Genomic DNA, 25,472 nt, shown 5'->3' on the forward strand with positions numbered 1-25,472 from the left:
TCTCTTTTCATCACTATTCTAACCAAAGACTCGCCTGTGCTTTCATTGATCAATAAGTCAGAAACAAATGAAGAAACCTATCCAAGTCTCTTTGGTGGCTAGAGAAACCTTGAAGACCAAATGGCCAAATACCGATTAATAGTCTTATTCAATAATTCCACCATGCCATCTGGCTACGGGTGTAATACAGTTGTTCTCGTTTTCTTGAATCCAAACGTCTTCCAGATGTTCTGGAACAAGCTTGATTCAAAGTTTCGCCCTTTGTCTGAATGTAGTTCTAAAAGTACATCAAATCAATAGATCCATTCTTTATTAAGGCGTCGGCGATATTAGAGGCCTCCTAATTTGGTAGGGAGTACGGTTGAACCATTTGCTGAAGTAGTCCATCACGACCAGTACAACATGGTTCCCTGCTATATTCCCTGCTTCTGATTCGGGAAACGGACCAGCAACGTCAATAGCAATCCTTTGAAAAGAACTTCTCACATTGTACTGATGCATCAAAGATTTCTGCTTTCTTTACGGGCTGTTGTATGTGAGGCAAGTAATCTTGCCCGATTGCTCTGTGTCTGCCTTGCTATTGACCCAGTAAAATATTTGCCTCACTTTTCCCAGGGCTATAGTTACTCCAAGGTGTCTGTATGGAAAAAATGTCTACAGCAACGTTTATAGTTTTTGTAAGGCAATGGATTGAAGAGACAGATGCGGGTATATTTTATCATTTGGTGAATAACTTTTAGCTTGTTCTTATTATTTTTGTAATAACCGAGCGATAAATTTTATTAAACGTTTGATAATTCCTATGTTCTTTTGTTGATTCCTATGTGCTACTCTGAGTATTTGAATTTAAATAATGTTGTCTTCTCTTATGTGTTGTGCAAGATGTGGTTGTCCTTATTTTTAATGTTGTTTTAAAACCGACAATAAGAATAATTGAATATGGACAGATACAAATAAATTATGAGTGATGTATTGATACGATTGATGAAATATTTTCTCGGACTTCACAAGCAAAATCCGATATTGACCTTTAAACCCGAATTGGACTATATATTCCTAAAGAAAAAGTACCAACAAGCTTCTAAATAGAGCAGTTTCGGTACTAATCGTTTATGTCTTCCTTGTACTTGTACGTAAAGTAGAATAAGTATTTTGTATTTAAATTTTGTAAATAAACGTATTATATTTACTGAAAAAATATAATTCTCCGAAAATTATAGGAAGGATGGAAATTTGTATCTAGAGGCTTAAAAAGCTTCTGCATAGACGCCTATTTTTTTAATATCAATTCATAAAACCTGTTTAGGACTCCCAAAATCCCTCTGCGCACGGGCGTGACGTTATTTAACATAACGAAACGGAAACGTCGTAAGAGCATAGGAACATCAGAGATGTTCCTATGCTCTTACAACTAGTGGTGGACTGGAAAAATCAGTAAAACATCGTCGTTTTCTATTTGAAACTTAAAGCTTATATAATTTTCTGTAGCATGTTGGGTATTTTCGCACCTAAAAAATATCTTCAAGAATAATTTTTTTATTGTTCGTAAGTAAAAGTGTCAATTTGTTCTTCAGGTATGGAAACGTATCAGAAGGAGAACATACTATGTACGATCCCCTCTATGCGTGCGCCACAGTTTTTCGTCAAAAATCTGCAGGAACTCGTTACATTTACGGTTTAGAATGTGCCGTTGCGAGAGCGGAAGAAGTCGCTTTACAAACGAAAAATAGAGGTAGTAAATATCCGGATGCTGGCGCACATGCAGTCGGAATTTGGATGAGGGCGATCTGCGAGGCGGTCAAGCTAAGATGTTTGGAAAAAAAATAGTGCATTTTATTTATTTATGAATGGTTATTATTGTTAGACTTTCTTTTTTTATTTATGACTTACAATTGTTAGAATTAAATAAATAATTGAGGCGGTTAGATGGAAAGGGGTGTAAGTACACATTTATGCATTTTGAGAAAAACTTGTTCAAAGTTTAAGCTTTGTAAAAAAATAACGGCGATTTAAATAGAATCAACCTATTTTTTTTAAATTTCTAATGTATGTAAAGATTATTTGCATATATTTTAATGCATTTAAGCTGGTAATTTGATGAATACAGGGCTTAAAGTAAAGGTGTGTATCACTTACACCCCTTTGCATCTAAGAGTAGAATTTTATTTTTATTTAACACTTTATTTTTGACTATTACTTACATTATAATCTGCTTTATTTCTTTACCTATGATTGCTAAAATGAATGCAAGCCATTTTGTAAAGGAGGATCGTAAATTATTATAAAATAGTAAAATAACAGACTGATGAAATCGAAAGTTTATTGACAAAAAGTCAATGAATACAAAAGTTACAAAACTAAACATTTTTAAAAGTTTTAATGTAGATCACAACACTCGCTCCTTCTATTCATCATCGGATTCATTCAGCTGAAACATTTTCAGAATTTTCTGCAACTGTGTATCTTTGGCTAGTGGTGGCCTCGCTTCTTTCTTCTCCATTTTCGTTTGTTGCTGAGGCTACAGTTTTTTTCGCGGTTCCTTGGTGTTTTAGTGATGAATAAAAGTTATGGTATATAGGGGGAATAAACTGAAGGAGTTGCTGAAGGTTCTCGTATTTTGCGATTTTTATAGATGGTGGCTCAGGATGCAACAACTTAAACTCAAATTGGATATTTGGACGACCCTTTTTCTGTTTTCTAAGGTCAAAATACTCAAAATCCATGTCCTCATTCAAACTGTTTTTGTATTGAAGTATGTGGGGTTTATCTTTTTCCAGTCGGAACCACTGAATACTACGTATTCCTGGAATACTGTCTTTTATCCCTTTTTTCATTTCTTCAACTGACACAAAATCTTCATTTCTCATTCGTACAACAGTGAACTTTCGACTTGCTTGAGCTACTACTTTGTTCCAATCATCGGGGACAAAAATATATTGGTTTTTTTTCTTTGACTTTTCGATTAGTCCAAAATCTTAGTCGCACTTCATATAGGAGTGACCAGAAACTAAAAATTTATGGTCAACTCTACAAACTGATGTTGTCTGAACAATATGTCTCCAGAATTTTATGATGTTGTGATTTTTATTTTGACCCCCTGCATTATCGCTAAATGCGATGATATGTTCTATTGAATTAGGAAGTTGCTGAACATATTTCAATAGACATGATCCAATTTCTTGGAATCCCCTAGACGCTTCACCCTCGTGCCACATAAACATTGATGCCTGATCATTTGCAAGATTATGTGCCGCAAAATTGTAAGTCCACAGTTGCCTGAGATAGTACACCTTACTACAGGTTAATACAGGCGTAGGGAGGGTCTTTTCAAGATCAAAACATATTGCATTTACAGTATTAGGATTATCGTTAGCAAGTTTCTTAGCATCATTTTTAGCTGATCTAGCGTTTTCAGCTTTTCGTAGGTGAATCTCTTTCTGAACTTTACTGTCATTCACAACCTCAGGATTAATGTCATTACTGATTTTATTTTCAAGTGTATCGCATATTGTACATGTATCAGTATAGGGCCGTTTCAAACGCAGATTTAATTTCGTTGTAAAAATATATCTATAGAAGCTCTCTTTAACAGGGTTTTGAATGTTATTGTCCCGGCAATACTGCAAATAAAGGGTATACATTTTATGAATGCTTAGTTCGCCTGATAAATACTTCGTATTTGGATTTTTTACACGTGAATAATGGCTCGAGTACCTTGGAAATGATACAATGTGGCCCATTATTACTGCAATATTGTTGTCCGGAATCTTATTTGCTGGAGTATGTTTACCACGTTGGTCGATTGGTGCTACCCCTGTGGGCTTTCTCTTTTTTAAAACGTTATCGTATCGTTTCTGACTTTTATTTAGAGTTTTCAACAAAAAGAGTTTACACACTCTTTTCCCCTTTAATAATATTTTAACGCTTACTTGTTTACGTGGTTCAACAGTTACTTTTTTAGGTGCATGTGTTTCCATACATGCGGTAAGGAATGCTGTTTGTAGATTCCATGACTCCAAATTCCAATAGTCATCAAAGATTTGTTGGCGATCTTCATTTGAAAAACTCTTACACTCGTATCGCATTGATGATCTGCCAGATTTTGAACGGCTTTTGCTGACTTTAGCAATTTTCTCCACCACTATTCCTAGGATTCTTCGCTTTATTCCGTACCCAAGATGACTCGTTTCTGATCCGTTTCCTGCTACGCGTTGACTGGTTGTTGTCTGTGTCACCTTCATTCGACTCTCCTTCAGTAGTCGATGAAGATGCCTCTTCTGGGTGGTAATCGCGATCTAGATCGCTATGCTCGACAGGTTCTGGAACAAAAATAAAAGGACTCTCAATGTACAAAGAATAAAAATTCTCACCAGCATCAAAATTCTACAATGAAAATAAAACTGTACTCCATAACCTAAAAACTATACTAAACATGTATTTTTAACTTGATTTTATCGTACTTACCATCTAACTCAAAATCCGTCATATTTACTTTACACCAAGTAATTAACTGATATATTCTGTAAACAGTTATTATTCGAAAAACAACAATAATACTGCTTAGAAAACTGTCACAAATACGCAGTACCACACGCACGCATGTAAACAAAAAACGTAATTTGTTGTGTCCTTTGGAGGCAAAGGGATATAAGTGCACATATATTCCATTGCCTCCAAGTAAATTGATGTTATGGCTAAGTACTTTTTGTTTCTGCAGATAGATGTCTCTACTAGAAAAGAATTCACACCCTTTGCCACCAAATAATATTATGCTTTAATAATGTAATGGTGTACATAACCCGATTTTTGTAAAAAGTTACTTACACCCCTTTGCATCTGAGTGCCTCAATTAATTGTACTAATTCTAAAAAAATTATTTATAACTCCCGACGATACTTGTTCTAATGTACGCTGTGTCCCATTTTGGAAGAAAATTTCAGAGCACCATTTTTAAGATTGGGCACAAACTTGGTATTTTTTTTCAATAGAACACCTTGTCAACATAAGGTTGTCTAGGTTTTGAATAGCAGCCATAATTTAAAAGAAGTCTCCAAGTCTAGAAACCTAATAAGATCTTTTTTTATTTTTTGAATTTTGTAACAAAACAAAATAAGCCGATTCTTTTTCGTTTTGACTTGTATTGATCTGTGATTTAGTTTGCATGAATGCAATAAACAAAACATTTCTTATGCATGTCCAAAATTTAATATTTGGGCTGGTATTTTGACGACCTTGTTATAGGACCATTTTTTTATTGATAAAGTAGAAACGCCCAAAAATACCTTAATTTGCTGCAAAACCAATCAAGGCCGGTCCTAAAAAATTTTTTTACAAAAGACCATACACCATTAAAGGACCTATTGTTTTAGTTATGTAGTTTTAAGTTTTAGTAAACCCAAGTTTTTTTCTATTCACATGTATTTTAATATGTCGTTTTTGTTTATTTTTATTCATTTTAAATATTTAATTTTGTCTGAGGCACTAGACGTAAAATTTAACAGGACCCCTTAATCATGTTCGAAACATGTTTGATTGATGATTTTTTAAATAAATTTAGTGAAGAATGATCGGAATACTTTCAGTTACCCATTGACTTATTTTATACTGCAATAATTATTTCGTCTCTAATTGCAGAATCAATAAGCGGCCATTGTAATGGCACGATGACAAATGTGGCATATCATATTCCGTAATACTTATGATTAATGCAGTGGCGGCTCGCGCCCTGTAATCTAAGGTAGGCGACATATTATTATAACAATGCGCACACCGAGTAGCCCGAGCTCCCCCTCCCCCCGCTTTTTCGGGATTTAAAAAAAAATTGTGGTGCCACGGCCACTTTTCATTAATAATTTACTAAAATTAAGAAAAAAATAACGTTTTCGAAATCTTTAAAAAAAAATAACCTAAAAATAATATTTTTTTTAAATTTAGATTTCAATCAACAAAAAAAATGCGGAAACAAAAAAAACAAAATGAAACACACCTTTACAAAGTTGTATGAATTTAAATTATAATCGTAATTTTTGTGTTATATCCATATTTCATTTAATTTCACTAAATCCTTAGATATATACACTACCTACTGTTATTGACAGATACCTACTATAAGATGCAAAGATGCAGTAAATATTCTTCTATATTATAAACAAATACAAATAAATTCATTTTTATTAACATAGATCTTTTTTACTTACTTACCAAAAATGCATGGTTATTTAATTATGCACCTTTGAGCTTATGTAGTTTTCTTCTTTTTAATACTATTTCTAAAAAAGATTAAAGTTGAATACTATATAACTAAAAGATATCATAATATTCTTCTACTTAACATAGATTTTGTTTTTAATTTTTGATTTTTTTAATTTTTTTTTTATTTTTTTTTTAGTTTTTTATTTTAGTTGTAAAACAACTAATTTTTATAAATAAGGTTTATTCTTCTGTCCTTTAAAAGTGCAAACCTACTTATTATTAAATCTGTAAAATTATCAGATCCCTGTAAAGAGCAAAAGAGTTCCTTTTCGATGGAAATTAAAGCAAGTGATGATAAGCGCTCATTACCTATTTTATTTCGGGAATATGTTTTTATGCGTTTAAGGCATGAAAAATGTCTTTCAACTGATGTACTTGTGATTGGTATTGTAGCAATAAGCGTAAAAAGTGTAAAAGCTTGGGGAAATATTTCTTTAAGACCATTATCTACAAAATGTTTTAAAATCGACTCTACATTTAATGTTGTTAGTTCTTCATCGTGAAAAATTACACTTAACTCATTAATTAGTTGCTGTTTGTCAAAAATATTTTTATAAAGGTTGGTGACACTTGTAACTAAAGAAGTTGGAAAATTTTTCTTATACTCTTGGAACTTAGAAGAATCAACCAATGCAAAATAAGTTAACTGCGATAGATCTGCAAACCGAACATCTATTTGCGTCGAAATATTATCAATAATCTCATAAAATAAAATTCGTAAAGAAGACTTTTCATCCCCTTTGATAGTGTTTGATAATTTTATTCTTTCTGATGGTGTAGGATTATCCACGCTATCTATCATATCGCCTGAAATTCTAATTTTTGCTTCTTCAAAAAATTGTTCGAAGGTTAATTCATTCCGCAAGGACTGTAGACGCTCTTTTGTTAAAAATACCTGTTTTTGACAATAAGCTATATCTAAAGACTTTTTTTGCAAAATACTAAATAGTGGATCCGTAATATCAAATACATTTTTGTAAGCCGCGGTTAAAAAAGAAAATTCTAAACCTTTCATAAATCTAAGATATCCCTTTGCCCCGTTAATTGACTCGGATGATGAAGATTGATCGTCAATAATTGTTTGAAAAACTTTTTTTAAGTCATTCCATTTTGAATCTAAAAGATGAACGATTTTTGAACGTGAAGCCCATCTGGTATCTACAGCAGTCGGTATCCTTTTTCCAACTATAGAGTCCAAAATAAATGTTCGCTTTGCAGATTGATGGAAGAAGCCGGGAATTGAAGTTACGCTCGCAAAAAAAATTCGGCAATTTTTAATAGTTTTTGCTCCATTCTGTAGAACTAAGTTTAATCGGTGCGCACTGCAATGTGTAAATAAAGCTAATGGAGCATCGTCTTTAATTTTTTTTTGCAAACCATTTAACGAACCAGCCATTACGCTAGCGCCATCATAACATTGACCAACTAAATTTTTCTTATAATCGAAAGGACTTAAAACAGAAACAATTAATTCGTACATCGCGTCTGCCGTTCTATCTTGACTTACATCAAAAAATCCCAAAAATCTCTCTTTAATGTCACCAGATTGGTTTACATATCTGACCGAAATAGCGCATTGTGATTTTTCTAAAATGTCAGTAGTGTCATCAGCTTGTACAGAAAAAAATAATGCTTCTTTTATTTCTTTATGTATTGTCTCCAAAAGGTGTTCAGAGATACAACCTATTATATCGTTTTGGATAGTCTTAGACAAACCAGAAAAATTATTGCCTATTTTTTTTAAATGGTTTTGCATTTCGATGTCACGTTTAATTAACAAGTTAAATGTTTCACGAAAATTGCCAGTGTTAAAAGAATCGGATTTTTCATTGTGGCCTCTAAAAGATAATTCTTGTTTTGCAAGATGACAAGTGACATCAATCAAATAGCTCAATAAATTTCTATTTTTTCTTACATCCTCGTTATAGGATTTTAAAAACAAAGAAGACTGTATTTTTAATGCATCCTGTATAGTGCTACTATTTTTTTGCAAGCGCTTTAGACTAAGGTAGCTACTCATATGCTCCTTTGACGATTCATGTTTTTTTATGCTAGCTGACAGATTTTTTAAATCGCAAAAACCCTGAGACACCCAAACATTATTTCTATTACCTCCTAAAAGTATACAAGGCCAACAAAACAAACTTTGTTTAAAATAACTACCACATAACCATTGATGGATTTCGAACCACTGGGTCTTAAAGGATCGCGAGAATGCTTGGCCTTGCTTTTTGTCAGGTTTTAAAATCGAAATGGGGGGTGTAGGGCGACCAATAGAAATTATTTCCCTACGATTATTTTCATTTAGGCGGAAAAATGGGGTTTCTTGTAAAGAACAAATTACATCATGCACAGGGGTTTCGGCGAGATTATTGGCCATTCTAAAAAAAAATAGTAAAAGGATCAAACAACTAGGTTAGGTATGCACCTCTACTTCTACAAAAATTACCTACTTTCTACTCTATATTATAATATTCTCAAAAATATACAACCCCTTAATAGGTACCTCTACTACCTTTACAAACTTTAATAGCACAATTATTATTCTAATATACTTATACTTATCTAATATAAACCGAATTCAAAATTCAATGGAGAAGCAACCATACGACGTAAGACAGCAGAAAAATCGTTCAAAGCTGAAAGAAACGGAAGAAACCAGCCACAAACCGTTAATGAATAAAAACAAAACCCCGCCAAGAAAAATCTGGAATTATTTTCCTCCTATCATATTATTAGTATTAGTACCATCACCATCTTTATTGCTCCTATGTAGTTTTAAATAAGTGCAACAAAGACGCCAAACAGCACAAAATCCCGCCCCAGTCCCCACCATTGATTTTCCATTGAACGAGGGCTCATCTCATCCGTGCTTTAATTATCATACTGAAACTCACCCAATTGTACTAAAAATTAAATACGTTATAAAAATCGTAGTCATTGCTTGAAAATTTACAACAAAAAACCTAGACTGCCATGAAAAATGTACATTTTTAATATTTTTTACGTTTAAGTAAGAAAACAGAATTTGTATTGCGTGCTAAATTTTTTTCCACTTGTGCTAGATTTAGTACAATCGTACTCTAAAATCACCAGCCCTTTCCCCTTTATCGATCGACGAACGAGCGCTTCGAGCGAATTGACGAAGACGGTCGAAGGCGGCCGAATTGTCCGCCTAACAGTGCACTTTTTGTCGCATAGAATAATTTTGTTTCACGTCGGCCGCTGTAAGTTTTGTATGGGAGATTGCCGCCGTAGAGACCATTAAATACAGGCGGTTGGAAATATCGCCTTCCCATATATAATATCGTATTCATTTGATTTTATGAGGCGAGTCGATTTAGACTAGCATAGCATAGATGCATGCGTATTAACATTAGACTAGGAGGTTCATCAGATATTTATGATTATATTATATAAATTATAATGGTAATTTTTTTTCAAATTTACAAGTGAATTTTATAAGGTAGGCGGCGCCTACCTTGCCTACCCTGACGAGTCGCCGCTGGATTAATGAGTTACAGGTTGTTTGGAAAACACATTCCAAACAAGTTAAACCGCAAATAAAATTGTGCCGCCACTGTGTTTTAGACAAAGAAATCTTTTACGTATGTTCGTTTCCTCTCGCCACAAATTGTCGAGTGACAATTATTTGCTCTAATTGCAGAAAAATTGCAATTTATATATTTTATTTGCTCTAAACCTAGAGTTTACTGGTGGATTAGTGTCTCAATAAGTGTTATAGAAATAAAGAGACAGTTTTTCCTTCGCTCTCCTTATATTTAAATTAAATTGAAATATAACTTGATACCAAATTCATGTAAAAAAAGGTATCAAATTTTGCTGGTATTTTTGATAATTTGTTTTGTTGTATATTAATAATTTTACTGTTGTTATTTTAGTTAAGAAAAGCATGAATGGATGAGCGCATGACTTAAATTTAAGATTATTTGTTTTCGTTGAAATACACCCCAGTTTTCTTATTTTAACACTGATTGGGTGACTACAGAGATATTTATTTTACAACAAATAAATATTCTCACAAATGTAATTATTTGGTGTTTTATATACTAACTAGTAAACTGCAACTGCAGTCTAGCCTAAATAAAGGTAAAGTAGCTCAGGGTTTTGGTTAAAATATACCCGAATAAAATTAGACTTGATCCGGTTGCCTCTGGTAAAAAAGTTTTTCTATTTGTACATTCAAAACAGAAACCCCTACGGTAGCAGTGGCGGAGCAGATACGAAAATTTGATTTGTCCACTCTACAGGTGTTACAACAAATATATTGTCAGCTGTTTGCTGTTTCTAGTTCGTTTTACGATTTTCATCTGGACAATTTGTATTAAAACAAAGTTCTCCCGTGTCATATATGTGATTTGGATATTGTTCTGGACCCAACGCGCTGGATTTTATGTTCGAAACATAAAAAGCTTCACGAAATTTTAAATTAATTCAACTTTTTAATTGAAAAAACTTTTATCTTGAGAAAAAAAATGCTTTTTAAATTAATAAACTAGTGCATTTATTAAAAATTAGATGTGTTATAAATCATGACGCAGTAGTACTTCCCGATTATACGTATCAATCTTCATGTTTATATTGTAAAGCAATATATTAATAAATCATTAGCTAATAGAAGGAAAAAGAGACAAATCCTGTCAATCTGATAACAAGTCTTTTGCGCGCCAAAACGGAGTTAAAAATAATAAACAAAACAATGAGATATCGATGGACCCGCCGTTTAGCAAAAAGTCTGAATAATATTTAGTACTGCAATCTACAAAATTGTTTGAAACGGAAAAAACTTTCTTTTTTTTAATTTTTCATATTCATGTTTTGGCGCCTCCTAGGGCCGGCGTTGAAACCAAGTTATCGGTCTATCAACTTTTCAATAAGACGTCTTTTTTCAACAAGACGGTTGTCCTGCTCATTATTGCGGTCATGGTAAAAGATTTTTGAAGACATATTTTGTTTCCTAGTCGTCTTATTAAGGGAATAAGCGATTTTTAATGGCATCCTAGATCTCCAGAATTGTCCACAAATGACTTTTATTTTTGGGGTTATTTTAAGGAGACCACACATAAACACGAATTTGCGAGAGAAAATTGTTGAATGTGCCAATGCTATTTCACCAAAAACTCTTTTGGAGGTACGATATGGCTTTTATGATAGGATACCTTACTGTTGAGCCAAAGGAGGTTGAGCCTGTTATTTTAAGAAATAATTTTTGTTAAGTTTAGTTTTAATTTTATTCTTGTATATTGTTTAAATTTTTCTACTTTTATGAATTTATATTTTATTTTTATTAGTATAACGCTTAAATGATTAAGATAGTATAGTAAAATACGAGGAACCTGGGAGGGATAAAACCAAAATAAAACTCGAAAAAAAATGTTTAAAACTATTTTCAATTTAATCATTATTTACCTCCATATATATAAATAATTAATGAACATTCCATTAAATAAGATTGCCAATTTTCAGGATTTCCTGGTTGGCCACTTCACGCAATACTTTGTTACAAATGCAAATCAGCCAGCGCCCAAGCAAAACAAAAAAAATACAATAAATATATAAATAATAATAAATACGTTAGTGGCAAAATAATACAATAATAATAAATTCTGAACAAAAAAATCTAAAAATCACAAAAATACGAAACTTAAATGCAAAGGCAGTTGTACCCAAAAATATATAGTATATATAATTAATATAAATACGGTTTGAATTCAAATCAATACGAAAACTAAAACGGAGTAATTGTCCATAGTTTTGTGTTACAGTCCTGACCAATGGACACTACAGTAGTGTTGTCCACCCAGGCCAGTTTAGTGATTTGGCTTTGAGCATGGGCGTCTAAAAAAAATATATATGAGCTTATAATTCTTAATCAAATTCAAAAAGCGCATTTACATTATACAGGGTGCTTTACTTACACACGGCTATATCTCGGGAAATATCAATCTTACATCAAAGGAATTTTTTTTTTATATTATAAAAGTGGCCAAGTGGAAATTATTTTAAAGTTCGAAATTCGGTTACTAGAGAGCGTAAATAAAAGGTCAATAATTCAATTCTAATTTTTTTCCGGAAAATGTCAGCTTAAGGTACGAGAATCTAAGGGACTCTATGTTTGAAAAGCGTATTCCCACCCCACCAGGCAACAGTTTGTTTTCTTGTTATGGATATTTTATTATCTTAAGAAGTAGATGCTTATAGGATGCGGTAATAGTAAGTTTAGTTGAGAAGAATTAAAAAAGGGTAGTATTTAATCGAACATCAGTTTTCATACTTTTTTAACACGTTTAAAAATTAGGTGGAGCAACAAAAATACTTATTGAGCATCTAATCTTTAGCATCTAATAAAGTTAATATTGTCAACTGTTTTATACTAATCTGGATAGCTATTTAAATAATAAATCTTCTAAAAACTGTTTGAACTTCATACTTTATAATATGACAAAAGCTAGTGAGCATAAAAGAAAACAAAAACAGGCATCACAAATATACTTTATTGTCTTCTATTTATAAAACAAAAAATGCCATTTTTAAAACAGTATTCGAACCACAAAACAAAAAAAAACATTAAACAAATTATTAATAAGACTTTAATAAATTAAGAACATCACTGAATTACCAAAGCAGGTTTGGATTTTGATGGACGTCCACGCTTTCTTTTTTGTCCAATATGGATATTTTTTGCCTCTACAAGCGGAACTGTATATTTTAATCTAATTGCTAGGCCCGGAAGATGTTTGCACATATACATCTTAAAAAACTGTGGACAATTGCAGCTACCATTCATTCAATCATCTTTTTCTTTGAGAATTGTTACTCTCCAAGTGGAAAAAAAATTCTTTAAATTCATCAAAAGTTTCCCAAGGTTTTTCAGCCTGAACATCCAATACTTGACCTCCTGGTACTATATAGACATTGTTCTTCGTGTCAGCATCTAACACCTTTATTTTCTTGTCTAATTTTGCCCATTGATATGCTTTTGTCCAATCAGGAAGTTTAATAAGCGGAGTAATTGAAAAGGACTCCTCTGTAGTTTTGCAGGACCATTCGTTAACCATCTCCGATGCGATAACCAGAAAACGAGACAAAGGAAATCTTTCGCGTAATGTATTGCTATCTTTTATGGTTCTATTAAACGATTCCAGTGCGTTGTTTGTGGCTGGTGATCCTGGGGCAGCACCTAGGTACCAATTGCGATTTTGAGTTAACCACTCTTCTTTGAAGTATTTAATAAAATTAGTTTGGGTTTTTCATTTCCTCATAAAAAGCTGTGATGCGCTAGTAAAATGTTCAGGAGAAGTAACGGACTGTAAAGCTTCAATGTCTTGTAATATATTCTTTCGGGCGTTTTTGTCTGAGCAAGTTTGTTCAACCCTGGTTTGCATTTTTGTTTTTGCATGTGCCCAACACATTCTTACAATGGGTTCAGGACCAACGACTTCTGTAAAAGCATTTTGGATGCTCTTTGCGGCATCACAAACTAATACCGACGGTTATAGAGAATGTCCGTATACAAACAAAACCTGTTCTTTTAAACTATTAAATAACATGGTAAAATCTTCTTGACGCTCGTTTGCCGAAACTCCTAGACATATCGGATGAAATTTTCTATGTTACTCTGTAGTTCCTACAACTAATACCGGGAACCCTTGCCAAATCAACTTGTATGTCGCATCAGCATGGATAATATTTGCATGACGTTCTGCTATTCTACATTGGTTCATCTTCGAATATATAATAAGAAACTACAAACACTTGGTGTAGGTCCTCGGGAACTGCTGTATGATTTAATTCCATCGCTCCAGTTCTCCTAGACTATTTGAGGAACCGTATTTAACACGTCTACGACTTGAAAAATAATTGTTCAATTGTTTCATTGATGGTAATTTTACTCCCTCCATCTTACTAAGACTTTTTAAAATAGCTTTAGGCTTCAAATGTAAATCAAATACTTTGTTTATTTCTGTCTTAACTTCCTGACTTATTCCGTAATCAGAACGAATTCCAATCGACTCGTGGTTATGGGCAGCCTCTACACGACAGAGCAAAACAGCATTTGATGTAGCCTCAAACAGTAAATAAATTTGTGCCGCACACTGAGGGCCACGACGTTTTACTTTGTTACAGCGATAAAACCTTTTCTTTCCTTCTTCAGTCATATGTGTTATTAAAATAGACCAAGTATTTTCTGCACGAACAACTTCCTTCGCTTCTTTAACACATGCAAATTTTCTTACAAAGAGCCACTGCTTACTCTCGCGACGCTTTTTTTTTGTTTCCAATTGTTGAATCTCCGAATCACTGTCCGAACGATATGAAGGAATTTCTATTTCATTCTCCATTTGAATATTGTCATCAGAACTATTCCCGGGTAAAACAGTATCGAGTTCCATGATTATTTAATGTTTAAAACGAATAAAATGGTGCATAAAACAACTGTTTATACTACTGAAATATTATATACACCATAACCAATAAACGTATATGGGAATCCCAAATGTAGTTAACTGTCGCTCCAGTATAAACGCACGTTGCCGGATTTTTTTGTAATTCATTAACGAAAGCTGTTGCCGAATGCAAAATAAAAACTTTTAAGAAAAAAAATGGATGATTATATAATATTTTACTTGAAATGAATTTGAAAATTAGATGCTCATTTAGAGTTTTTGAAGTTTAGTTGGTATTTTGGTAAACTGGTTTTGAAAATTAGAAGCTCATTTAGATTTTTTGTAAGCTTTGTGTATTTTTTGGTGCCTGCTTTTGTCGGCAGATTAAAAATATAATGATGCCTTAAGTTTGTTCACCGATAAATTTATTTGATATACAGAAATATAAAAGTTGCCATGTTAGTTAAAATAGTTACCGCATTTTGTTGTACATCCATAATATTTGATGCTCATTTAAAAATTTCCCATTAAAAAATATAGTGTTAAAATTTGAAATAATTTAATGCCACGCAATTAAAGTTTCGTTTTTAGATGGGTTTGTAGAAAAATTAGGCGCCTTTAACCCTATCCAAAAATATCGAAACTATTTTGAATATTTTTTTAATAATAAAAAAAAAATGGACATTATGCCAGATCTCCAATTAGATTTTTCTATTTTTATTTTAAAACCTCTTATTTGTTTCGAGTTTTTTTAATGAGTTTGTAGGAAAAAATATTCTGCTTCAGTTCTATCGAAGAAAAAATCGTAACTATTTTGAATATTTTTTTAAATAATAATTAAAACTGACATTATGCCAGATTTGCAATTAGATTTTTCTATTTTTATTTTAAAACTTCTTATTTTTTAAAGTTTCTTAATGAAAATCATAACTACTCGTATTTGATTTGATAAACTTTTGTTAAATTTTTTTTTTAAAGTTTCCCTCTGAGACGCCACTTAAATTGAACTAATTAAGTGAAAATTAGGATTATCTAGTCTAAATCAGCCTAGACATAATGGAACTACTAATACATTTAAATACAATTTAGGAGAAAATATTATAGATTATTTTCAAGTTCCGTATTTCACCGCTAAATGGCCTAACTAAAAATGACATAAAAAGAACGTGTTTTTTTCCGAAAACATATATTAACCTATGATACTGTTAGAAATGCTAGAGAATTCTCTATCATTTTTGTTTAAGACTCATTGGCCTACTAACGATAGTAAGGGTGGGGTGTAAGCATTAAAATCAATGTAAATTCTAAGTGTAAGGCCAGACTAAATTGCGGGCGATAAGCGAGCGAGCGATTTTTTGCAAGGCGATTTTTTGGCCATACTAAAAATAGAAAATCGCAGATTAGTGGTGTTCCGTCGCCAGTAAACATGACGCCCTTATCAAAACTAAAAAGAAATATTTTAATAGACAGTAACCCCTATATGAAGTGGAAATTATTTTTGGAGAAGTCTCGTAGATATGGAATACATCCTATTAGGAGACAAAAATTTGGAGAATTTCACCACCTATACGTCGAATTAAGAGAATACCCGAAAAAAATTCTTTGAATACTTAAGAATGTCTATAAGTACATATGATTTTTTATTAAGTAAGGTTAATAGGAGGCTTACGAAAATTACGACAAATTATCGATCTCCTATATTAGCAGAAGAAAGACTGGTAGTAACATTAAGGTAAGAATATATTCTTTTTATATACCGGGTGGCGCATCGAAAACGAAACAGAGCCAATTACGGGCAGTCCATTAACTTTAAAAAAAACGCTCGGACCCGTCGATTTTATTTTCGAGGTGGACACTTAATAATCACAAAATCACTTTCCCACCTACAACCCCCTAAGCGGGGGTGGCACTACCCCTAAAATCTTAAATGGGAAGGGAGGTCGAGTGATACCTCATTGGAAAGGTCTTTTAATTCTCTTTACAAGGGTACTTGGTTTGACGCAATTTAATAAGTCCTTTTTAAAATTTGCGCATTTAAACCTTAAAAGGTAATTTTCAATAGTTTTATCATAGACTACTAAAGGTACTTTTAAGAAAAACAATGCCAGGAAGTAGGACAAAACCATCAAGTATTATGAAATTATGAGACAAAAAATGAGATAGCTCTATCATATTACAGAATATTTTGACCTTAAGTCTAGACATTTAAAAAATTATGGCAAAAATACATTTAAAAAGAATTTGCTTTAGTTCACTATCTCAATCACAGACCACGTTGGTATTAATATTAATTTATTTACGACAGGTAATAAATATCATTAATAATACGGATGAACTAGAGAACGGGTCAGCCAAAAAATTTTACAAATATTTGTAAAATTTTCTTGTTGACCAAAACTAAAAATTGATTTATTCTCAATTTATTCTAAATGTAGTACGCTGTTAAAAAGGTGATTTATAGTGCGGGACTTTGTTTTTTTTAGGTAATATCTATTTTTTAAAATAAAAATGGTGCATACAACGGCAGAAAGAGTTGAAATAATTGAATTATTTTTTGGAAATAATCAATGTGCTAATAGAACGGCGGAATTATTTAATGAGCGACATGAAAACAGCAAGATGCAGCGAAAGTATGTATTGGAGCTTGTTTCCAAATTTCGAGAAACTGGATCAGTGGCGAATCGCAAACGCAATATTGAAAATCCCGTAAGGAATGAAGGTATGGAAGTGACTGTACTAGGGAATATTAATGTAGATCCTACATTAAGTACCCGTCAATTGGAAACTGTCACAGGTATTAATCGACGTAGTATCCAAAGAACTCTAAAAGCTCATAAGTTTCATCCGTACAAAATACATCTTGTGCAAGAGCTGAATGAAGATGATTTCGATCGGCAATCACAATTTAGTGAAATTATGAGTGAACGAATTATTAATGACCCAAATTTTTTGTTTATTGCGTGTTTCTCTGATGAAAGCTCTTTGTTCCTGAATGGCTTGGTCAATCGTCATAACTGCCGATATTGGTCCGACAATAATCCTAGAGTGTATCGTGAGGTACACACCCAATACCCACAAAAGTTAAATGTCTGGGCTGGTATCTTTGGTGATAATTTAGTTGGTCCATTTTTTTTACCTGGAAATCTGACAGGTGAAATGTACTTAGAGCTATTACAACAGACCATTGATCCAGCATTGACAGCTATAATTGAAACTCAAAATGACAGATACGATGAGGATAGATTGATGTTTCAGCAGGATGGTGCCCCACCACATTATACGTTATTCGTGCGAGAATATTTGGATCGGACTTATATATGCCTTAGGTAAAAAGGTTCATGAACTTTCCCCTGCGTAATACAAATATATACTAAAAACTTTAATAATTGCAATTTATTTTTCAAGTGCTGAAATCTACCTAGTAGCTTAATTATAATTAAAATGTTACTTTTGTCAAACTTATTTTAATCTTATTGACATTATTTATATTTTAATTCATAATAAATTATTAATATTTAACAGATTAGAACATGAGGTGTATACATATTTTTGATGTAAATATAATTTGGTTGTATTGTTAAGATATTTTTTTTTGCCTCTTTAAATCTACTTTATCCAGGGTCATTTAATTGTTAATTGAAACCTATATATCAAGTCTTTTTCTTAGTTTTCTTTCATTCATAAAAAAAAACTAAGTGGCGCCCTGTTTTTTATTAGTTATTATTAAGTTTAGATTTTTAATAGCCAGTCATAAGTGAACCTTCGAACAATCCCAAGCCTCCAATAATTCTGAGCTACCGTCTGCAAACTCTTGGTAAATAGTAACACTGTAAAGTTAACGCCACATTATTAAACGTATTGTCAATAAGTTTAAGTCCAAAAGTATCGTAATAAATAATTGTAAATGTTCAACTCAGGATATCGAAAATAGAGCCGAAGAAAGAGAAAACAGAGATGAAACATCTTTTCTTCCAATCCATCAGGACGATGGATTGGAAGAAAAGGTGCTATTGAATGGCCTCCACGATCGCCGGATTTATCACCTCTAGAGTTTTTTCTTTGGGGTCACTTAAAAAGCAAAGTTTATGAGACTGAACCCACTTCGTTATATGTATATTCTGTAATATGATAGAGCTATCTCATTTTTTGTCTCATAATTTAATAATACTTGATGGTTTTGTCCTACTGCCTGACATTGTTTTTTTTAAAAGTACCTTTAGTAGTCTATGATAAAGTAAAAATATTGAAAATTACCTTTTAAGGTTTAAATGCGAAAATTTAAAAAGTACTTACTTAAATTGCGTCAAACCAAGTACCCTTGTAAAGAGAATTAAAAGACCTTTCCAATGAGGTATCAATCGACCCCCTTCCCATTTAAGATTTTAGGGGTAGTGCCACCCCCGCTTAGGAGGTTGTAGGTGGGAATGTGATTTCGTGATTATTAAGTGTCCCCCTCGAAAATAAAATCGACGGGTCCGAGCGTTTTTTTTTAAAGTTAATAGACTGCCCGTAATTGGTTCTGTTTCGTTTTCGATGCGCCCCCCGGTATAATAATGAAATGCTAGTTATAGAAATAAAAGGTTTTATTTAATTTTATTATAACAGGCTAATTAACCAAAATGTCTAACAAAAACTACATTATATAATATTATACGTTAAATATGAACCTGGGTCGTTACTGCAGCCTGCTTGGTTTTCCAAGTTACCAGTTTCCAAAAGCGGAAGTTGTGTAAAATCTGCTCTGGCAGCTTTTTTTTCTTTTTCTTCAAAATTAATGACATGATATCCGACTTAATTTCTAGTTTTTCAAATTCTGTGAAATCAGCCATATGGGGCAATAGACTTTTAAAGAACAGTTAATCGGCGTTATCATTGTTTTTCGCTTCGTTTTGCCACATTTCAATTTTTTTAGTTTCTAAACTGAAAAATTCTTCTTGGATGTCTTTTTTGGTCCTTTTACGTACTTGAGAAATTGAGCTGCTTCTAGATGATGTTCGTAGCGGCATTGATGAGGGTGAAGAAGGTTGTGAATGTAGATCGCTGGCTTCATTGTTTTCATTATTTTCAACGGAATGAAGTTCTTCGATTTCATTTGAATCTTCATTGCAAGAAAACAAATTCCCCTGTGTAAGGGAAGGAGTAACAAAATCAAACAAAACAAAAAAAATATATAATTTAATACACTATTATAGCTAATTTATGATTTTTATATTTACAAAACTTTTGGTGATATTTATACTTATTTATAGATTTTTTTAGGTATTTGGCAACGGGTTTATCGTTCAGATCGTTAGCAATTGCTTTTCGAGTGGGAAAATCTACAGTAAGCAACATAGTTTTCGAAACCTGCCAAATTATTTGGGAAGAACTAGTAGTAGAAAAAGAAGAGTTTATGCCAATTCCAACTGAGAACTGTTTAAAGAAAGTTATAGCTGACTACTTTAATCGATGGAAATTTCCAAATTGTTTCGGTTCGAAAGATGGAAAACACTGTCAAATAAGATTCCCACCAAATTCTGGATCTCATTATTTTGATTATCTACACTATTTCTCTGTCGTGCTACAAGCTGTAGCAGATGTGGATAAAAAAATTTTAACCATTGAAGTTGGAGGCCGTGGTAAACAAAGTTACGGTGGAACATTTGCAGGATCAACGATATTCAATTTGTTAGAAAGCAATTTGTTTAATGTCCCTCGTCCTACTAATTTACCGAACACAAATATAGAATTGCCCTATTTTTTAATAGGTGACGAAGCGTACCCTTTAAAATCATATTTAATGGGGCCTTATCCGAGACGCGAACTTAATCCCAAAAAAGAATACTTTAACAAATGCCTCTCCACTGCTAGAAAATGTATCGAGTGTGCTTTTGGAATACTGTGTACCAAATGGCGTTTTTTAAATAAAGACATAGAAACACTGCCTGACAAAGCTTGCATACTTATTAAGGGTGCTTGCATCCTGCATAATTTAGTAAGAGACAAAGATGGCGACAGTGATCTCCACTATCGTCACATATCGGAGCAAATTCGAGAACAACTTGCTGACTACTTATTCCACTTGCCAACTTAATTACACATCTACTATGTATTAAATAATTATGTGATTGTGTGTGTAATTAAATAATTATATACGTTCATATTGCTAAGTATAATATAGACCTGTGTTCAAAAAAAGTGTTTCCTTACCATTACATGCTTCGGCCACTTCTTGCCATAATGTATCAACAGCATTTTTAGTTTTATATAAAGGGTGACTATCTTGCCACAAAGGTCTTCTGGTATGAACTTCAGATATCAGGAGCTCCTTCTGTTCCTGTTTATTACTGCTACACATTTTATTTCTTTTTATTTACATGTTTTACGAGAAACACAGCAGCAAACTATCCAAAAATCCAAACACGCTCTCTAGAATTTCAAACAAGTTTATCTACTCTTTTATCGCACGCTGCACGCTCAATTTTCGCCCGCCCGCTAAGTGTGGCTATTTGCATCTGTGCATTCACTTTTGAAAAAATCGCTCGCTCGCTTATCGCCCGCTTCACGCCCGCCCGCAATTCAGTCTGGCCGTACACTAAGCCACTTATTTGATTTTAACAATTCAACATTTGTTTGCGAGATTCAATGTTGCTGTTTTACATGTCCGATCTCACTGCTACTCTATAGTTCCTAATAAAAGAGCTAGAAGGCGCAATCAATAATAATTTTGGCTTTTTCCATTTTACTGCAAAATTCCAAATTGAAAGGTATATTTTTGACGTGACATTTGAAAAATTGAAAAAATTTGCAAAAATATTGTGAATATGCAATATTTGCGCGTTTTCAAGTTATAGCGAATTCAAGTTTTTTTACGCACTGACTCCAAACTTATGTACCGCCATCTTGTGTTCATGTAAAATGCCTTTTACAAATAATGAAGCTGTTAATATGATTGTGGTTGTTTTTGAGTACTTTCAAAATGCAACAATAGCTAAAAGACAGTATCATTCGGTATCCAGATCGCCGTCATTATAACAGAAGAAAGTGACTACGCTATACTGGGAGTTTTAGTTAGCCCAGATTCAAAGGGTGTCGCTCTACTGATACACCGGCAGGAAACATTATGTTTTGCACTACGTAGAATTTAATATGCCTATTAAATTCTACAAAGGCATATAAAGATCACAGGTAAGTAATTTTATTGGCGCAGATCCTCTTTAATATCATTTTCTCCTCTAATATATAGGAATTTATTTTTATTTTAAGGCTACACCGATATAATCCTACACCAAGCCTTAAACGAACATGATTTTGAACTCTATGAATTGATTTTTGTCAATGGATGCTAAAAATGATTCTCGAAAACAGGGATTTGTTGCCACAGATTCGCTGGACCGGTGAAGCTACTTTTAGTAGCCATGATAGAGCCAACAGACATAATATGCATTATTGGTCGGCTAAAATCCTCGTTGGATACGAAAAGTCCAGCACCAAGGCCGCTGGAGTGTAAACGCGTGGTGTAGTATTATAGCAATGAAAATTATTGGTTTTGTTTTTTTAATTAAGTAAATTAGTCGGTAATGTTTTTTTGAATTTTTTAATAAACGATTTGCCTATTTTAATAGAAGATTTGACGTTAGGAGTAAAACGGACCACGTAGTTTCATTTCAAGGGAGGCCCAGCACATTTTTCCCGTTTCGTGCGGGATCATAGTCAGTGGTGTGTCCAGTCCTTAAGATATGGAAAAGCTGTTTTTTTTTTGCTCGATTTTTCGATATAATCAAAAATCAAAATCAACAGAGGACGTAATTTACCTATTTGCGGCTCAAGTAGATAAATTTTTTTGATAATACAAGGTGTCCAAATAGGGTATCAGCACTTTATTTGTGCATTTAATCTCAGACGTGGCAACGCCGCCACTTACGGTGGGAGTCAAAATGTAAACAGGTTCAAGAAATTTCAGTTGCAATGGAGCCGTTTACTGGAGAGCAACGCGCTTTTTGTGTACGTGCATTTTACCAAAACAATAATTCAATCGTGACAGCACGCCGTCTATATCGCGCTTATTACCAATTATATGATATTCAATTATCACCTAGCCCTGATGTTATTAGAAAATGGATCAGAATGTTTGAAGCTACTGGATCCACAGTGAAAATTCATAATTCAGGCCGTCCACGAATTGTAAGAAGTGCAGAAAACATCGAACGAGTACGTCAATCAGTCAGAGAGAATCCAACCTTATCTGTACGGAAGCGAAGTCAGACGACTACTCTCAAAAGATCATCTTTGGTCAAAATGTTATTTGACCAAAGACTTGCATCTGCATGCATATAAGATACAGTTAGTGCAGGAATTAAGTTAGGGTAGTAAGGTTAGAATTTGTCAATGAAATGATGGGACGATTCGTCGATTTCAATAACATTTTATTCAGTGATGAGGCTAATTTTCATGTAAATGGCCACGTAAATAAACAAAATTGCAGGGACTGGTCTGACGTTATAGTCGGATTACCGAACAGATGGAGTAAACGATGTGCGCGAAATATAGGCCCGCCCATCGATGCAACCTTGGCAGATTTAGACGAGGAGAATTATGCCTACTTATTTTAAATTATTTTACCGTACAGCTTTGCTTTGTAAGCAGCTTTTTTTAAAATATAATACGGTCGCCTGTAAAATGGGTCCAATCCAAAAAAATAATAATATGCTAAACTTTATTTTTTAATCAAGCAGGGCTGGATGCCAAACGGTCAAATTTTAACCACAACATTTTTTCTCATTTTCACGTATAAATTCGCACATTCTAGGACACACTGTATATTAAAAATATTTATTACCTGCTGCTTCTGCTGTAAACTGGACTATTTGCACTTTGTTGTATGCTGGATGCACGTTATCACATGTTTTATATATGTTCATAATCACTTCCTTTTCAGCAATGGTCAAATGTTTTCGTACTCTTTTCTTGGGGGGTGACAATGGGGGTGTACGTGGCGTGTCAGCCATTATTTGTTAACAAACAAATTAAAAAAAAAATAAACACAATCTGAACTTTTCAATATTGCGAAGATTCAAATATTCGAATAGCAGAAAATTCAACCAAAACGATCTAAAGCCGCTCGACTAATAAAATTAAATAAAACCTTAAGTCATGAACCCTATAGAGGCTCAAGGCCACACCTCCGGCGCAGAACGATCACGTGACCACTCCAACTGTTCGGTAACCCAAGTATAATCCTCGCAGAAAACACGAAAGTCCACTGCATAGCCCCAAAGTGGTCGTATGGGCTGCTATGTCTGCTGATGGCATAATTGGACCGTATTTTTTTGAAGATCAAAATGGGCGGGCACTTACTGCTAAAACCGAGCGGCAATGTTACAAGATTTTCTTGCACTATCTCTCCGACAGTTTCAAGGTTTTATTTAGAAACCTGGTTTCAGCAGGATGGTGCGACATGCCATACGTCAAATCGGGCAATTGAAGCTGTTCAACAATTATTCCCCAATAAAGTCATTTCAAGAAGAGGCAATATTAACTGGCCTCTTAGGAGCCCGGACCTGTCGCCACTTGATTATTTCTTATGGGGTTACCTCAAAAGTAAGGTCTACGAGAATAATCCAACTGATACAAATCAATTAAAGCAAAATATCCAGGAGCAAATAAGATTAATATCAAGGGAAATGTGTGGACGGGTTATCAATAATCTTCGTTCTCGATTTGAAGAGTGCATACAGCGCAACGGACACCATTTAGACAACATTGTTTTTGGTTCATAAATTTCCATTGACTGTACATTAATTTGCCCTAAATAAATGATCATAGAAATATGGTGTATTTGGTTTATGCAAACATCACATTGCTGATACCCTTTTTGGACACCTTGTAGAATACAAATACGAAAATAACCTTAAATGTTAATTAAAATTTATTAAGGAAGTTAAGTCCGAATTTATAAATATTCCTAACCCTACTTAAAATGCAACCCCAGCTTTCGGCCTGCAAATGCTTCAATAACATTCTTGTAAAAATTTGGTTCTTCAAAAAGTTCCTGAAGTTGTTCTTGTTCAATTGAAATCATTGCCAAAGCAGGCGGTCTTTCTTGTCCCGTAGAATTTCTGATAAAAGTCAAAAGATCCTTCAGAGAATATGAGTAGCAGAAGATAAAAATCAGTTTCTCTTTGTAACATGTTCAAAGATCCGGTAGAACAAACCACCGTTTCATTATCCCAATCTGTCTGGTAACCATTATTTTTTTAAAGTCAATAAGCGGTAGCCGATATTCAAAAACAGTCTCTAGGAGCCTGCTATTATAATTCCAATGAGTGGGGGCTACACTAGGCAATCTTTTATAAACCTCTTGATTCAATGCATTTAAAAAAATGTTGCTAGGTCGCTTAACATCTTAAAAAATATTTTGCATTGTTTTATTGTATTGAGAGATTGTTGCATCACCAAATTTAGTCTAAGTGCCATACAACAAAGATCTTTATGTTGGCAGAGGCATCAAAAAAACCAAGAAATCTTTGTTTTATTTCGCCTTGCTTTATCAAATACCGAATGATCTTCGATAGTTTACTCGTATTAGGTATGTCAGTAGTCTCGTCTAAAATAAGATAACAAACGATGCTTCGTTTGCTATTTTCCCACACTTAAAATAAGGTCGTTTTGAATCAAGTTGAATGTTCCTTTAAATCTTGTCGATTTTTCCAAATGAAGCCTTAAAACTTCATCGTATTTTGATAAAAAATAAATCATATCGACATAATTTCCCCTATTCGTTGAGCTCCCAAATTAAGAAAGTTTTTTTTTTGGTTTTTTCTTTGATGGCCT

General features: G+C 33.3%; 2 protein-coding genes across 2 annotated transcripts in view; one reads left to right on the forward strand and one right to left on the reverse strand.

Moving 5' to 3' along the window:
• The window catches only part of LOC126744907 (PTS-dependent dihydroxyacetone kinase 1, dihydroxyacetone-binding subunit DhaK-like), a 51,566-nt gene extending 49,395 nt beyond the window's left edge, over nucleotides 1-2,171 (forward strand). The window contains exon 5 of the mRNA XM_050452495.1: nucleotides 1,575-2,171. Coding sequence (XP_050308452.1) covers nucleotides 1,575-1,827 — 253 coding nt within the window. The 3' untranslated portion in view covers nucleotides 1,828-2,171. The remainder of the gene's footprint in view (nucleotides 1-1,574) is intronic.
• Nucleotides 2,172-11,645: 9,474 nt separating this feature from the next.
• The window catches only part of LOC126744906 (actin-interacting protein 1), a 68,792-nt gene continuing 54,965 nt past the window's right edge, over nucleotides 11,646-25,472 (reverse strand). Inside the window, exon 11 of the mRNA XM_050452494.1 lies at nucleotides 11,646-12,111. Within this exon, the coding sequence (XP_050308451.1) occupies nucleotides 12,002-12,111 (110 nt within the window). The 3' untranslated portion in view covers nucleotides 11,646-12,001. The remainder of the gene's footprint in view (nucleotides 12,112-25,472) is intronic.

This window comes from Anthonomus grandis, chromosome 15, assembly GCF_022605725.1.
Source record: "Anthonomus grandis grandis chromosome 15, icAntGran1.3, whole genome shotgun sequence".
Classification (NCBI taxonomy): Eukaryota; Metazoa; Arthropoda; class Insecta; order Coleoptera; family Curculionidae; genus Anthonomus; species Anthonomus grandis.